This window comes from Emericellopsis atlantica, assembly GCF_019669845.1.
Source record: "Emericellopsis atlantica unplaced genomic scaffold F5Z01scaffold_22, whole genome shotgun sequence".
Taxonomy (NCBI): domain Eukaryota; kingdom Fungi; phylum Ascomycota; class Sordariomycetes; order Hypocreales; family Bionectriaceae; genus Emericellopsis; species Emericellopsis atlantica.
Window position 1 is genome coordinate 140871 of NW_025764724.1, and position 14879 is coordinate 155749.

At 55.5% G+C, this 14879-nt stretch overlaps 8 protein-coding genes across 8 annotated transcripts; 6 read left to right on the forward strand and 2 right to left on the reverse strand.

Annotated features, from left to right (window-relative positions):
* Positions 1-106: 106 nt before the first annotated feature.
* F5Z01DRAFT_676096 (translation initiation factor IF-3) lies at positions 107-976 on the reverse strand (the record flags this gene model as incomplete). Its single annotated transcript, XM_046265214.1, has 1 exon — positions 107-976. One exon carries the CDS (start codon positions 974-976, stop codon positions 107-109), a length of 870 nt encoding a protein of 289 aa, XP_046116134.1.
* A 531-nt stretch (positions 977-1507) lies between these two features.
* F5Z01DRAFT_682717 (SRP54-type protein) lies at positions 1508-3160 on the forward strand (the record flags this gene model as incomplete). The annotated part of the gene is made up of 2 exons (XM_046265785.1): positions 1508-1585; positions 1664-3160. 2 exons carry the CDS (start codon positions 1508-1510, stop codon positions 3158-3160), a joined length of 1575 nt encoding a protein of 524 aa, XP_046116135.1.
* Positions 3161-3431: 271 nt separating this feature from the next.
* Positions 3432-4679, forward strand: F5Z01DRAFT_236073 (formyl transferase). The gene has a single exon (XM_046258366.1). It carries the CDS (start codon positions 3703-3705, stop codon positions 4558-4560), a length of 858 nt encoding a protein of 285 aa, XP_046116136.1. The 5' UTR covers positions 3432-3702; the 3' UTR covers positions 4561-4679.
* A 119-nt stretch (positions 4680-4798) lies between these two features.
* On the reverse strand, positions 4799-5425 carry F5Z01DRAFT_676099 (uncharacterized protein; the record flags this gene model as incomplete). Its single annotated transcript, XM_046265215.1, has 1 exon — positions 4799-5425. The coding sequence occupies one exon, from the start codon at positions 5423-5425 to the stop codon at positions 4799-4801; it is 627 nt and encodes a 208-aa protein (XP_046116137.1).
* Positions 5426-6684: 1259 nt separating this feature from the next.
* Positions 6685-8587, forward strand: F5Z01DRAFT_236216 (uncharacterized protein). Its single transcript, XM_046258368.1, has 2 exons — positions 6685-7179; positions 7233-8587. Exons 1-2 carry the CDS (start codon positions 7095-7097, stop codon positions 8333-8335), a joined length of 1188 nt encoding a protein of 395 aa, XP_046116138.1. The 5' UTR covers positions 6685-7094; the 3' UTR covers positions 8336-8587.
* A 409-nt stretch (positions 8588-8996) lies between these two features.
* F5Z01DRAFT_727035 (putative thymidylate kinase) lies at positions 8997-10053 on the forward strand (the record flags this gene model as incomplete). The annotated part of the gene is made up of 3 exons (XM_046266662.1): positions 8997-9409; positions 9460-9572; positions 9625-10053. Exons 1-3 carry the CDS (start codon positions 9271-9273, stop codon positions 10051-10053), a joined length of 681 nt encoding a protein of 226 aa, XP_046116139.1. The 5' UTR covers positions 8997-9270.
* A 582-nt stretch (positions 10054-10635) lies between these two features.
* F5Z01DRAFT_661157 (uncharacterized protein) lies at positions 10636-12665 on the forward strand. The gene has a single exon (XM_046263870.1). It carries the CDS (start codon positions 10875-10877, stop codon positions 12588-12590), a length of 1716 nt encoding a protein of 571 aa, XP_046116140.1. The 5' UTR covers positions 10636-10874; the 3' UTR covers positions 12591-12665.
* A 635-nt stretch (positions 12666-13300) lies between these two features.
* F5Z01DRAFT_682720 (amidohydrolase 3) lies at positions 13301-14860 on the forward strand (the record flags this gene model as incomplete). Its single annotated transcript, XM_046265786.1, has 1 exon — positions 13301-14860. The coding sequence occupies one exon, from the start codon at positions 13301-13303 to the stop codon at positions 14858-14860; it is 1560 nt and encodes a 519-aa protein (XP_046116141.1).
* Positions 14861-14879: the final 19 nt, after the last annotated feature.

Below are 14879 nucleotides of genomic sequence, written 5' to 3' on the forward strand. Positions count from 1 at the left end.
CTGAAATTTATCGTTATGGTACATGTTGTACATTGCCAAACCTCTAGCATATAATGTGCAGTCGGGCAGACGGACCAAATCACAGAGTCATGCCTCCGAGAACGACTCAGCTGGGCGCCCCTGTGTCCTCTGGTGCTGTCTTTGCACCTCCCTGCTTCGTCGTCGGCGTCGGCTTCGGTTCCAGGAAAAGCTTCATCGTCCCGCCGACTTCACCCGTCGTCTTCTTCTGAATCTCCATGCCATTCTTCGCTTCAATCTCCTGCCTCACTCTAGCGAGGACGCCGGCTGCTGCCTTTGCTGCGACCTCCTTGCCGCCTCTCTTCTTGCCCAGCGTGAGCTCGACTTTATTGCCCTTCTCCAGGAAATTGCCGATTTGTGTCGTCTTGGTCAACAGATCGTTTTCGCTGATGCCCCAAGATAGTTCAATCTCCTTGGTCTTGACCTTTTTTTGCGCCTTTTTCTTCTCTTTCAACTCCTTGGCTTGCCGATAGGCTTCGTTCTTGTCGATGATCTTGCACAGAGCGTAGGTGGGCGGTATCCTCTCCTTCGGATTCCCAGGATCGTATGGCTCCACCATGCGCAGCGATTCGCCGTCCATGAGCTTGGACATGACGAAGCGCGTGTTAAGTGGCCCTTCGATAGTCCCGCCATCGAGGACGCGAATGAGAGGATCGGTGATTTCGTAGTCTTGCGGGTAGCGCGCGCGGCCAGTCTTCTCTTGGTACGCTCTGGTCGTGTAGCGAGGGTCGATCTTCTCTTCGGCTTTCATGGAGGCCTCAAGCTGGTCTATGTCTTCTTTCTTGCTCGCCGCAAAGGGCGTCGAAGTGACGAAGCGTCGCCTCTGTGGCGCTGTGCGCAGCTGGTGGACGCACTGCCATGGCGAAGCTTGTCGTGTGACTTGGAGGCCCTCGGGCTGGGCGAGGAAAACTCGTTGAAGCGCGCGGCGCGAGCCGTGAACACACTGTTGACCGCGCATGCTTGCTTCGAGAGAGCCTTGATCGCAGTTCGGATAGTGTCGAGTGTCCAATTGCACGAGGTGAGTCGCTGCGAGGCAAACTGGAGCTATCTGAGATTCTGGAGCATCCTCAGGCATTACAGGCGGGCGTCATTACGGGGTTCGAGCGTCTTGTTGCGATTGGCCAATAAGATCTACCTACAACATTACATAGCCCAAGGTTCAGTCCTGTCACCCCAAACATTTGCTCCTGGTTGTGTTCAAGATCTCCTTGGAGACAAAATCGATCTCGGCTTACATTAATGTGAACAAGGCGCTCGTCTGGCGGTGTTACCCATCCATTAACAGGAGCCAGTGGATGCCACGGCCACCACCTACCCTACACCTGCCAGGAGACAGTCGATGCGGGCAGTCGACATTTGTTGCCCCACCTCCACATTGTCGCTGTCTTGATCAACCAGCAGCTGCACCGCTCGCTGTCGACTCCTACAACTACCACCCACCATCCTCCACCACGCAGCAGCCACGCCGTAACGGCCGTCGACCAGCGCCATGGTTCTCCAAGATCTCGGGCGCCGTATCAACTCGGCCGTCTCGAACCTCACGCGCGAGCAGAATGTCGACGAAAAGGTGCGCCTTGCGCCCGCCCCTCCTCGAAACCGCCACCCGAGATACTAACAGCGTCAGGCCTTTGACTCCATGCTGAAGGAGATCGGCAACGCCCTCATCGAGGCCGATGTCAACCTCAAGCTCGTCGTTCAGCTCCGCAAATCGATCAAGACAACGGTCAACTTCAAGGAGTTGCCGCCAGCCGTGAACAAGAAGCGCCTCATTCAGAAAGCCGTCTTTGATGAACTCGTCAAACTCGTGGACCCGCACTGCGAATCGTTCAAGCCGAAGAAGGGAAAGACGAATATCATCATGTTTGTCGGTCTACAGGGTGCCGGTAAGACGACGACATGCACCAAGCTCGCGCGACACTACCAGACGAGAGGGTTCAAGGCATGCTTGGTCTGTGCGGATACCTTCCGTGCCGGTGCGTTTGATCAGTTGAAGCAGAACGCGACGAGGGCCAAGATCCCATACTATGGTTCATTAACGGAGACCGATCCTGCGGTGGTCGCGCGACAGGGTGTGGAGCAGTTCAAAAAGGAGCGCTTCGACGTGATTATTGTCGACACGTCGGGAAGGCATCAGCAGGAGGCCGCCCTGTTCCAGGAGATGATGGACATTCAGGCCGCAATCAAGCCTGACGAGACCATCATGGTGCTGGACGCTTCCATCGGTCAGCAAGCCGAATCGCAGGCAAGGGCGTTCAAGGAGGCAGCTGATTTCGGAGCCATCATCATCACGAAGACAGACGGTCATGCGTCAGGTGGTGGTGCGATATCCGCCGTCGCTGCAACGCACACGCCCATTGTGTTTATCGGTACCGGTGAGCACATGATGGATTTCGAGAAGTTTGCGCCGCAGCAGTTTGTGCAGAAACTCTTGGGCATGGGCGATATGCAGGGGTTGGTGGAGCACGTCCAGAGCCTGAACCTCAACCAAAAGGACACAATCAAGCACATCCAGGAGGGTATCTTCACCGTGCGCGACCTGCGCGACCAGCTCTCGAACATTATGAAGATGGGCCCGCTATCGAAGATGGCGGGCATGATTCCCGGCATGGGCAACATGATGCAGGGCATGGACGACGAGGAGGGTAGCGCCAAGCTGAAGCGTATGATCTACATCTGCGACTCGATGACCGAGAAGGAGCTGGACTCGGACGGCAAGATCCTGATTGAACAACCGTCGCGCATGACACGCATTGCCCGTGGTTCAGGAACATCAGTGCGCGAGGTGGAGGATCTCTTGACGCAACAACGGATGATGGCCGGCATGGCCAAGAAGATGGGCGGGAACATGAAGAACATGCAGAAGGCGCAACAGGCGATGGGTGGCGGCGGCAACAAGGCCCAGCAGATGGCTGCCATGCAGAAGCGACTACAAAGCATGGGAGGCGGTGCTGGCCGAGGTGGAGGCATGCCCGACATGGGTAGTCTGATGAAGATGTTCGGTGGAGGCGGCGGCGGCGGCGGCGGCGCGGGCATGCCTAACGGTATGGACATGCAAGCTATGATGCAGCAGATGGGTATGGGAGGCATGGGCGGTATGCCTGGGATGGGAGGCATGCCCCAAGGCGGACGAGGACGGCGATAGCATCGATGGGTTCCCTACTTTCATGAGCGCAGCTCAAAGTGTCATATGGATGGCGTTCAGGTGGGAGGGTGGTTCACGCACAATGCATTACTGTTCTTTCTGGCTGAGTTATAGCATCGCAGAGGTGAATGTCCTGTTACCCGCATGCGGACCAGACTAATCAGATCCCGCACCAGAGCTGTCAAGGATGCATATTGTAAACTCCGCATGCAGATCAGATCCGCTCGGAGACCGAAACGTCTGATTCTGTGTCAGAGCATAATATTGTCGAAGGGCATGGAACCATGCATTGCTATTTTAATTGACTAATAGTCTTCCTCACCACTTCCCGAACCCCCGAAAAAGACAGGCCAGACAGGGCTAGCCCGGCGGCACGCGGTCTGTCTGGCTTCGGTGGTGGACCCTCCGATTTTGACTCACTCACACGCACGTCTTCTCAAAGGCCTCCTGTAAACATATACACACGTTCAGCCACTTTTCACTTGATACCCCCTTCTCAACCCTCAGTGTACAAAGCTTCAACAGCTCAGATCACGAACGCAATGGATACCAAGGCCGATCACATCCTCACCCTGTCCTGCCCGGACCGCTCGGGCATCGTCCATGCCGTGACAGGCTTGTTCGCCGGTCACGGACACAACATTGCGGACCTCCAGCAGTTCAGTGATCCCTCGTCGAACCGCTTCTTTATGCGCGTTCACTTTCAGCCTTCGGCCTCCGAGGGTACCGCCCACCTCAACGGGCCCTTTGACGCCCTGGCCAAGGAATACGACATGGACTACACCATCCGCCCCTTCTCCCAAAAGACCCGGGTGCTCATCATGGTGTCCAAGATCGGCCACTGCCTCAATGACCTGCTCTTCCGCATGAAGACTGGCCAGCTCAACATTGAGGTGCCCCTCATCGTCTCGAACCATCCCGAGTTCGAGTCGCTCGCCCAGAGCTACGGCATCCCCTTTATCCACCTGCCCGTCACGGCCGCCACAAAGCAGGACCAGGAGAAGCAGGTCCTGAAGCTGGTGGAGGAGCACAACGTCGAGCTCGTCGTCCTGGCCCGCTACATGCAGATCCTGTCGCCCACCTTGTGCGATGCCCTCCCCGGGCGGATCATCAACATCCACCACTCCTTCCTGCCCTCCTTCAAGGGCGCCAAGCCGTACCACCAGGCCTACGACCGCGGTGTCAAGATCATTGGTGCCACGGCGCACTTTGTGACGGCCAACCTGGACGAGGGTCCTATCATCGAGCAGGGCGTCAGCCGGGTGAACCATGGCATGGGACCCAAGCAGCTGACGAGCGAGGGATCCAACGTGGAGTGCACTACGTTGGCGACAGCCGTGCGGTGGTTTGCTGAGCGGAGACTGTTCATGAACGGGGTGAAGACGGTTGTTTTCGCATAGATAATGGGTATATATAAAAGTTAGGTGTTTTAGGGATCACACTCTAATACGCATTGCGTGAGAAATTGGCGACTATCCCAAATTGATCAGGCTCTTGATCTTCTGTTCCTCCATCCCTGGGTGAATGGGCAATGCTTTGGCCCTCTTCCTGCCTCGAGGTGTTCCAACACAGCAGTGTATGCGGACTTCAAGTTACAGTCTCTTGTTTCCCGGTGACGAACAACCTTCAAGACGAAAGCTAAGGACTTCCACCATTAATAACGAATCGCTGGTTGTCGTCTTGCGCATCGCATCTTGCAATGTCGACCACATCCCCGTTGGCAGTGAGACAAAACCCTGGCCCATTCTGCGGAGAGAACCGCATGTTGTCAAGAGGGCCATCTGACGCAAACAACTGAGAAGAGGTCACCTCGCCGCCGCCATCAGCCCTGCCACCGCAGCTGAAGAGGTTGATTTGCGAGCCAGGATCTCGCCTGGGGTCCGCATTGAAGCAAGCCTGCGTGAGGGTGCTGACAAGAAGGACGAACCCGGGCTGGTCGATATGCTGGCCCGAGGTGATAATGTCCCACTGCTGACGACGAGACGATGTGTTGCAGTCCTTTAACTGCACGGGCGTAAGGTTGGCCCGGAAGTCGCCTGAGCGAGGGTCGACGGAAAGACATTTGCCGCTTTTACTGCGGATGGAGGTGTCTGAGAAGGCTCGGGTGGCCGTGTCGTCTCGCGGATGCGCTTCTTTCGTCGCCTCCTTGTTGAGAATGTCATTGCCGCCGCGATGGCCCCCACGAGCACCGACGAAATGTCCCAATGTGCAGGCTGTATAGGAGAGAAGGACTAGGGCCAGCTGGGTACATGTAGGTAGATGCATGTTGACGTATGCTCAAAGATGCAGTAATGACTGTAGAGATGCGTGAAAGCTGTAGCGAAAGATGGACGAGGCACCGACCAGCAGGCTTCTGTGAACGACGAGATGCTAAGCAGTCACTTCGTCGTCGTCGGCCGTGTATGAGGAGGCCGCACTTAACTTATACAATTGCTACGTGCTCGCCTCTCTGGCCGTGACACCAAAGTCAAGTCCTTCGCGCCCAGCAATCCTCCGTCTCACGACCGCCTCGGAGGGTCTTGGAAAGGGAAGCCTAGCAAGCCACGTCGGCCACAGCATCATGGATAACAAGCGTGGTGTACATTGGCAAAGAAGAGGACATGATGGGATGGTGGCCTTGAACTGTCCCCAGATTGGACTTGCGTTGTTGCACCGTTTCACATGGTGGTTTGGAAACTGCAGGGGCTGGCTGGGCGTGTCACAATTCCAGGACTATCCGCCTGCGAAGTGCAGTATCATGTGATGCATCATGATGCTCCATGACCAAATGGAAGAATGAACTCGACGCTCCCTCAGCCTGTCGTCGCGAGCAAGGCACGTAGCGCAGCGAAGCAGATGGATGGACGCGGGTGGCCTGGCCTCCTTATACTCCTGCGTAAGGGGAGGACGAGGCCCTAGTGCTGCGATCGAGCCAATCAATGGTGTGGTTTGCGTGCGGTGATTGAGATGGAGTGGCCGCATCTGACCCGACCTGGCGATGTTCGATGGCCTGGTGAAGACGGGCCAGGCGTGTTGGGCCTTGGCCAACCCGGGCCAGAATGATCGCCCGTGGCCGTGAGGTCGGAGAGACATTGGACGGGACATGTACCATACGTCAGCAATTAAGCCACCCATACGGCATTAAGATCGCGATGAGATGGGATTGGAGCCTTGGAAAGGGATTATTGCTCAATATTCCACTCCAAGCAATAGTCCATCAGAAGCAACGAAGGGTGAAGCCGATGGCGATTGAATGGCTGCTGCCCTGCATTGAACTGAGGCCCAAGATAGCCTAGCTCGGACGCGTACTAACAGCCAGCTGCGGGGCACGGCGCGTGAACTTGTTACCCAGCACATTTCTCAGCGCGTGCGCTCAGTGCTATAGTGCGGGGCCTGGCGTAGGTCACGCGTCGCCATTGGCTGAGGCACGCCGAAATGAGCCTTCCCCCCTGCTCGGCGGCGATTGGCTCGCGACCTGCATCGCTGCTGAAGCTGCATATGGGGACGCGTTGAGCGCTCGCTCGCTCCCTCATCACCGCCCCTCGTTCGCTCACTCTGTCATGAGGAAGCGCCGTGTCTGTCTGTCTGTCTCAGCTGGCGTTCGTTAATTGAATCAAACCACTTTCGCGATTGCACTTGGTCTCTGAATCGGGTCGCTGTAACTTGATCTTTCGCCCCCCTCCTCCTCACTGCTTCTCCCTCCCTTAAACCACTTGTTCCTCCTCGCATACTGGACGGACGGTTCCTCTCTCGCCACTCTCCATCGGCTTATCCGATTGACTTTGCTGTGCGGGAAAGACCACAACATACGAATTGAGAAGAGCACAACAAACAATCGACTCTCGCGCGAGGCAACTTCCATTGCCCATCGCCTCTCGTCTGTCCTATCCCCACGGATTGGCTCGAGCTTCACACACAGAGCTTGGTCGTTGGATATCGCTGAGATCAGACCACCATGGCCGCCATCACTCGCCAGCCCTTTGCTCCGCTGGATGAATCTCGTCTCCAAACCCTCACCAGCCTAAAGAACCGCCAGAATGGTATGCATCTGTAAACGATCTTGGCTGCGCGCAGCAATTAACACCATTAATAGCTATTCAAACCCCAGTGTCCAAGCGCAAGGCCGAGTCAATCTACATTGACGACGCTGAGAACGTCGACCCCATCCTCTCGGTCAAGCGCTCCAAAGGCTCCAGCGGGAAAGGTTCTGTCCTCAAGCCCACCACCAACTTGACTCTCAAGTCTACCACCACTCCCAAATCCGTGCTGTCAACTGTCCCTACATCAGTGAGCAGCCGTCGCACCATCACACCCAAGCCCCCCTCCGCCAAGCTCAACACCAATGTCGTCAAGCCCTCGCCCTTGTCAGCACCTGCCGGTCGTTCGCCTACCCGCGGCAGCAAGCGTGCAGGTCTTCTGGGCAACAGCAGACGTCGCACGGGCCGCATCGACCCTCCATCGTTCAACATCGGTGGCCGTGGCGGCGCTCCTTTTTCTCTCGACGCTGCCCTCAAGGGTACGATTCCCAGCTATGCCCCGGCCGCCCCCAAGGCCGCGCCGAAGCCTGCACCGCAGGAACCCGGCATGCAAGCCAGCTGGTTCTTTGACATTCACGAGGACACCGCCGAGCAGGAGATGACCAACCTTCTCCAGCACGGCACCTGCGTCCTTGATATCTCGTCCGACGAAGAGTCGGCTCGACGCGCGAACCACCAAGGGCGGGAAGACAAGGAGAACATTGCACCAGTCGACGATGTGTCGCAGACCACGAGCCTCCGATCTCGCCGCGCGGCTCGCGACGATGAGATGATTGTTGAGAAGGAGCGCGTCGCGCTGGGTGAAATGGACGCCAGCGAGTTCTTTGCGGAGGGCTTAGACGAGGCTTCTGTCATCATCGTGCCAGCCGACGAAGAGGCCGAGACCGATGTGGAGGACAACACACGGGAGAAGATGCCCGAGCCCAAGACCATTGTTGAAAAGTTCGAGTTCGCCCCGGAGTTGAAACACCCCGTTGTCAAGGAAGCTACCCCCGAGCCTACGGCACCGGAAACTTTCGAGGCCATGATCAGCCAGTCTGACGAGGCGTCGCCGTCCAAAGCCGCGGTCTTGTTACCGATCGAGGGCACGGGGGAGAGCTTCGAGCTCTGGGAGAGTGACAGTACCAAGGACGAGGGTGAAGCCACCGCGTCTTCGTGACATGATTTGATGGTCTAAGTAATGCGAATGGTAATGAGTGATGGATCTGGAATGATATATGTATGGGCGCTGGCGTTTGGGTTGTCGGATCAACAATGGTGTTTGAATTGTCAGCGGTATTTGTTTGGATTTGGTTTAGATCGCTTTGATGGTTTGGCCTTGCGTGGATTGGTTTACTGCTTCAATACCTGTTTATTCCTCGTATATCGTGCGTTGCAATTCTCGTGTTATTGATACTGCGCGCGTGTCTTGAGTTCGCGGGAACATATAGAAATTGCGTATGGAAGGCGCCTTTATTGCAATGGTGTGCTTTGGACCTTGCAGATCCTCATTGTACAGAATGCGATTTGATGTTAATTAGTGGTGCGCTGTACGAATGGTGCCATGACCCATTGAACTCGCGTTGGCCTCTACTTATCATTGTAAGCGCACGGTGCAGTCAAAAGTTATGAATAGTTAATTGTTCGAACCTGCAGTAGCCGATGGAACCCTCAAAGTTATGAATAGTTTTTCACAGGTAACTAAAGTTATCGATAGGAAGATCATTAACCTATAGTTATGGATAGGTATTCAACGCTAGGTGCTGGCAAAAGTTGTGAAATAGTAGTTATTGCCGCGAACCTAGCAAGTATAGTAACCGATGGGACCCTTAAAGTTATGGATAGTTTTTCACTCGCAACTAAAGTTATCGATAGAAATATCGCTTCATCGTATCGGTAACTGTTTTTCAATTCTACCTGCTCACATGCTCTCATAAGACTCATCTTCTCATCTGTGAACCTGGACACCACTTAACCCATTCGCGTCGCCCCTCCAATCCACAGCACCTCGGCTGCATTATTGCAGATTGTACTCTGCTTGCCGTCCCGCTTTCAATTCACATCGACACGGTACTCATTGCAGTTCACGTTCTCATCAAAAGGTCACGCATCAATATGGCATCCGAGCCCCGCAAAAGAGGCGCGTTTATCGTGCTCGAGGGTCTCGATCGCAGCGGCAAGACGACCCAAGTCAAACTTCTCGAGCAGCGGTTCATCGAGGCAGGCCGGCCAGCAAAGACTATGCGCTTTCCAGGTACCTGCTTGTTACTTCTTTTCTTCGGCCCAGAGACTAACGTGGCATAGATAGATCCACAGTCATTGGCAAAATGATTGATGGCTATCTCAAGAGCGACGTGGAGGTAGAGGATCATGTCATCCACCTCCTGTTCAGCGCCAATAGGTGGGAAGCAGCGCACGTCAGACCTCATCATTTTCCCCTTGTAGCGAGGACTGACGCCATGCAGAAAGTCGATTGAGAGGCTGTTAAATGAAGGGACGACCATTGTCTGCGACCGTTACTATCACTCAGGGATAGTGTACTCTTACGCCAAATCAAACCCATCCATGCCGCTCTCCTGGCTTACAGCCCCTGAAAGTGGGCTGCCGCGCCCTGACGCCGTCTTGTTCCTGGATCTTACGCCGGAAGAGGCGAGGGCGCGAGGCGGATGGGGCAATGAGATATACGAGAAAGAGGAGATGCAGAAGAAGGTGGGCGAGGCCTTCCGGCAGCTTGGCGGTGTCGTCGACGGTGGGGAGATTGAGCGGGATGAGGATGTCGTCGTCGTGGACGCCGGCGGGAGCGTAGAGGACGTTTCTGAGAAGATATGGAGCGTAGTAGCAGGGGCTCTGAACGCGGTGGAAAGGGGGGAGAAGGGGGGAGTGAGAACGGTGCCTTGAGCATGCTTGTTGAGAACTGGAGGAAGCATTGCATTTCACGTTAGCCCCCGAGACAAGGAAGGCAGATACAAGAAGTCATGAGTGAAATGGCCGTAGACAACTCATTTTCATCAGAGCGTACACACCTGTAAGCCATTAGAGGGGATCGGTAGCCAACAGCTCGCGCAGGGGCAAGAAGGAAGCTTGTGGATTGGGCTCCTCGATCACGGTCGTGAAGAGGTAGGAAGTAACATTTGGTAGATCTCGCCGTATACAAAATACTTAGCTCCAGTCTAATCGCTTGCAACACTCGAGCATGCAGCAGCTTTTCATATGCTGCATACATGTAGGTTGTAGCTGTACCTTGGGAAGGCGTGAGATGTGCTTGGTGAGGTTGTGTTTTCTCGCGGCAAGATATTCATCATGCAGATGCACGACATTCAAGTGATCTTGAATGCATTACCGAGGCTATGGCACCAAAGTATCAACAAATACGTAGCGGCAATCCGAAAGACGGAGGCATGCGGAATCATCAGCACTCGTTGGCTTGGAGGACGACTCGAGGAGGTGATTCACAGGGGTCCGCGTAACTTGTGATAGGGCTGCTCAGCACTGAGTTTACAGGGGCCCGGTCCAACCTCAAATTGGCCTGGATGGACCCAAGCTCGAATCTAGATTAGACTTTGGGTGCTCGAGCAAGCTCCAGTGTCTCCCGACGCAACATGCAAACAACTCGACTTTTTTCTCATACAGCCTCCTGATCTTCGACGGCATCATTCTCGACAATGCGCTAGCTATTATACTAGCTCTTCGAGCATTGCCCTAGCGACTGCGACGGCATCATGTCCGGCTCGCGCCCCCACACGTCCGAGGCCCAGCCTGGCGACGACCCCATCGCCATCGACCACGCTCAAGCACATGCGACATCCCACCCGCTCACGATCGATACTCAAAATCTTCAAAACATCCCTTCCACCGCCGGCGACCCGCAGCGCGATTCGGTATCGGACTCGCGCGTCCATGGAGCCAGCCCCAGCCTGCTGTCGCCTTCCCTCCGTCTTCGCCGCCGCAACACCCTCGCGCCACCTTCCGCCGGTGGACTCGGCGGTCGAGCTCGAGCCGCCACATTCCGCACGGTGGAAGACTACGATGAGTTAGATACGGATCACAATGAGAGGCCGGGATGGCAGCCTGGGTCGGAGCCCGGGTTTGATCCTCAGCTGCCGGACGGAGGCCATGCGTCCATGCCCACACTAAGTGCGCCTTGTCAGATCACAGTGGTCGATTGGGCGGACAATCATGTCGAAAAGCGCCATTTTGACAATGAAGGGTTCATCGAATACATAGCCCGACCCAAAGAGAAATGGGCCAAATGCCGCTGGATCAACGTCAACGGGTTGAGTTGGGACGTGATCCAGGCCGTCGGTTTCCACAAGGGACTGCATAAGCTGGCGCTGGAGGATGTCATGAACTTGCGCAACCGAACCAAGGCTGACTGGTATCCGAACCACGCCTTCATTGTCATGACGCTGCAAAAATTGGTGCATCTCGTCAGTGACGACGATAATAGCTCCTCCACATCGAGCACGAGCTTGTCCTCTCACAAATCGTTCCGCTCGTTGCGAGAGTCGTTTATGGATCTTTGGAGGTCAAAGAGGTCAGAGCGCGAGGAGGCCATACAGAGCATTGGCCGGGACTCCGAGAAGGTCATGCCGAACATCGCCAACGGCTTAAAGGCCTTGCCTGGCGGTTCGATGCTGAACGAGACTGCCATGCTCCGATCGTTACAGCGATATCATGCCTCCGGGAACGAGGCACGGACCGAGTACATGGAACGGCATTCATCGCTTGCGCCACACAAGATGGCTATTTCGGCGGAGCAGGTTTCAATGTTTCTGACATCTGACAATACCGTCATCTCCTTCTTCGAGGGCTCGGCTGGTGATGTCGAACGTCCCATTGTCACTCGTCTCTGCACACCGGGCACCATCCTTCGAGAGTCCGTCGACGGCTCCTTACTTGTCCAAGCCATCATCGACGCCATCATCGATCTTGCCATCCCCTTGGCCGCCGTATATACCGACGTCATTGGTGACCTGGAGTTGGACGTGCTCACTTCGCCGTCCATGCACCAAAGTCGCACCTTGTATATCTGCATAGCTGAGATGAACAAGATGCTCAGCTTCCTCAACCCGGTCGATAACCTGGTCAACGTTCTCCGCGACCATTGTACCTTGCTGGAGCAGGACGAGGCGATGGAAGAGCTGGAGAACCCAGAGTCCGGGGTCATCATCACACCCAAGACGCAAACGTATCTCGGCGACGTCCTTGATCACTGTATCATTGTGACCGAGAACCTACAGCAGTTGAAGCAGTCGTCTGACAACCTGATCAGCCTGATCTTCAACACCATCAGTGCCGGTCAGAACGAGAGCATGAAGCAACTGACCACGGTAACGATTATTTTCCTGCCGCTGACGTTCATCACCGGATTCTTTGGTCAGAACTTTCCACCAGACCAATTCCCAGAAGTCAAGAACGGCATCTGGTACTTGTGAGTCTACCTCAATCTTCCACAAACCTCTTCGAACGAAACACTGACCGAGGCAGTTGGGCCTGTGCTGTACCTACCGTCGTAGTGACTATTATCCTTCTCATGCGAGACATGATCTACGAGGGGTTACTACGCATCATCCAGCGGAAGCACATTGGATCATTGCGGAAACAGAAGAAGAGGAAGCAGAAACAAAAACTTGATGCTGCAATGCAAAAGCGAGGGTCAATTTGACTTGCTCACTTGACCAATCGTCCAACATTTTTACCCGTTGCATGGTAGGCGTTGTGGTACTTGTCGGTTTCTTATACACACCAGCGTCTTGTTACATTCCAAATGAAAATTTAATTTGCAAGTCCACAATGCATGTCCAAAGCCTTTTCCTCATGCGCTTGGGATCTTATCGATCCGATCGACCCAATGCCCAAAATCCGACTTGCATATTCCGGGTTCGTGACTCCAGTCGTGAGCTCCATCCCCCCCGATGCCGGCGTGGGGAAGAACTGGGGAGGAGGGAGGGGAGATGTAGCACCACCAGCAGGCGGCATTTTCCATGTGCTGTTCTCCTGATTCGTTAATCAACATCCTACTCATTTGGACATTCAGAGCGTCGACATCGCATTCTGCGCCATGGCCACAGACCATGTCATCTTTCATAATGCGCAGGTGTATCAGTCCTCCCACCGGGATGACAAGCCGAGCCTTGCAGACTGCATGATCGTCCGCAATGGAGAAATCGCATTCGTCGGCTCTTTATCAGATCCAGCTGTACAAGCTGCTCGGGACCAAGGCGCAGCGGAAAGAGACATTGGGGGCCTGAAGATCCTGCCCAGCTTCATTGATGGACATATGCATTTGCTTCTCCTCGGCCAATCCCTCACCAAAGTGGCCCTTGACGACTGCAAATCACTCGAGGACATCCGAGAGCGAATGCGAGAGGCAGCGCGCAATGACCCCGGTGCCAAGAGGCTCTATGGAAGGGGATGGATGCACAGCATGACGCCCGACGGTGTCGATGCGAGCATGTTGGATGACATTGACCCGCGACCCATGTACATCGACGCAAAGGATCTGCACTCGACATGGGCGAACACTGCAGGCCTCAAGGAGGTCTGTGATGTGATGGATCTGGATTTCGAGGGATCGATGCCGGATCCCCCAGGCGGCAGTTTCTCGCGCGACGCACAGGGACGCTTGAACGGGGTGTTCAACGAAAGCGCCGTCTTTGAGATCATCTGGCCGTTTGTGGCCCGCGTCGCCAGCATCGAAGAGAGAAAGGAGTCGATCCGCGCGGCCATCGAGGCATTCAATGCGTGCGGCTACACTGGCATGGTGGACATGGCCATGGACGACACCATCTGGGAGCCACTCGTCGAGCTGCGCAACCAGGAAGGCTTGGGCGGCATGCGCGTTGCCGCATACTGGCTCATGAAGCCCCTCAAGGAAGACTCGGGCATCGATGCGGTGTTTGCACAGGTGGATCACGCAGCGAAGCTAGCACGGGAATTCAAGGACCAAGACTGCAGAGTGGTGGGGATCAAGGTCATCTGTGACGGTATCATTGATGCTTGCACGGCTTCCCTGACCGAGCCATATTCTACCGGTATCAACCCTGATCCTATCTGGCCCGAAGAGGTCCTCCATCCGCTTGTCAAGCGCGCGCACGACGCCGGCCTGCAAGTTGCTCTGCATGCCATTGGCGATCGCACCATCAACACCGCCATCAACGTTCTGGAGAAGAACACGGACGCCTCGAGGAGACCGCGCATCGAGCACTTGGAACTCGCCTCTGCGAATGATGCGGCACGACTCGGCCAGCTAGGCATCACGGCCTCCATCCAACCCGTGCACGCCGATCCAGCCATTCTGCGTGCCTGGCCGCGGCTGCTGGGCGAGCACAGATGCAAACGGCGTTTCGCGTATCGGGAGTTTGCTGATGGAGGCGCGAACCTGGCGCTGGGCTCCGATGCCCCGACGGCACCTCACGTGCCGCTGCCGAATCTCTATATCGCCACCACGAGGAAATCGTACCGCGAGCCGGCATGCGAGGAGGTTGTGAATCCTGAATTTGCGCTCACGGTGTGTCAAGCTGTGGCAGGTGCCACTCTGGGATCTGCATACTCGTGTTTCGCGGACCAGTGGACTGGGGATCTCCGTGTAGGGAAGAAAGCGGACTTTGTAGTGTGCGACGTGGAGCTCGAACCGGAGGGGCTGATTCGTGGTGTCGTGAAGGAAACGTGGTTCGAGGGTCGGCAAGTCTTCCAGAAGGAGTAGATCCGTGCGAATAGAATGA

What these genes read in the sequence shown, in the direction of transcription:
- F5Z01DRAFT_236073 (XM_046258366.1), top strand. Translation starts at nt 3,703, where the DNA reads ATGGATACCAAGGCCGATCACATCCTCACCCTGTCCTGCCCGGACCGC.
- F5Z01DRAFT_236216 (XM_046258368.1), top strand. Translation starts at nt 7,095, where the DNA reads ATGGCCGCCATCACTCGCCAGCCCTTTGCTCCGCTGGATGAATCTCGT. An exon ending in CCTAAAGAACCGCCAGAATG is followed by an intron (nt 7,180 to 7,232) that starts GTATGCATCTGT and finishes CACCATTAATAG; the next exon opens with CTATTCAAACCCCAGTGTCC.
- F5Z01DRAFT_661157 (XM_046263870.1), top strand. Translation starts at nt 10,875, where the DNA reads ATGTCCGGCTCGCGCCCCCACACGTCCGAGGCCCAGCCTGGCGACGAC.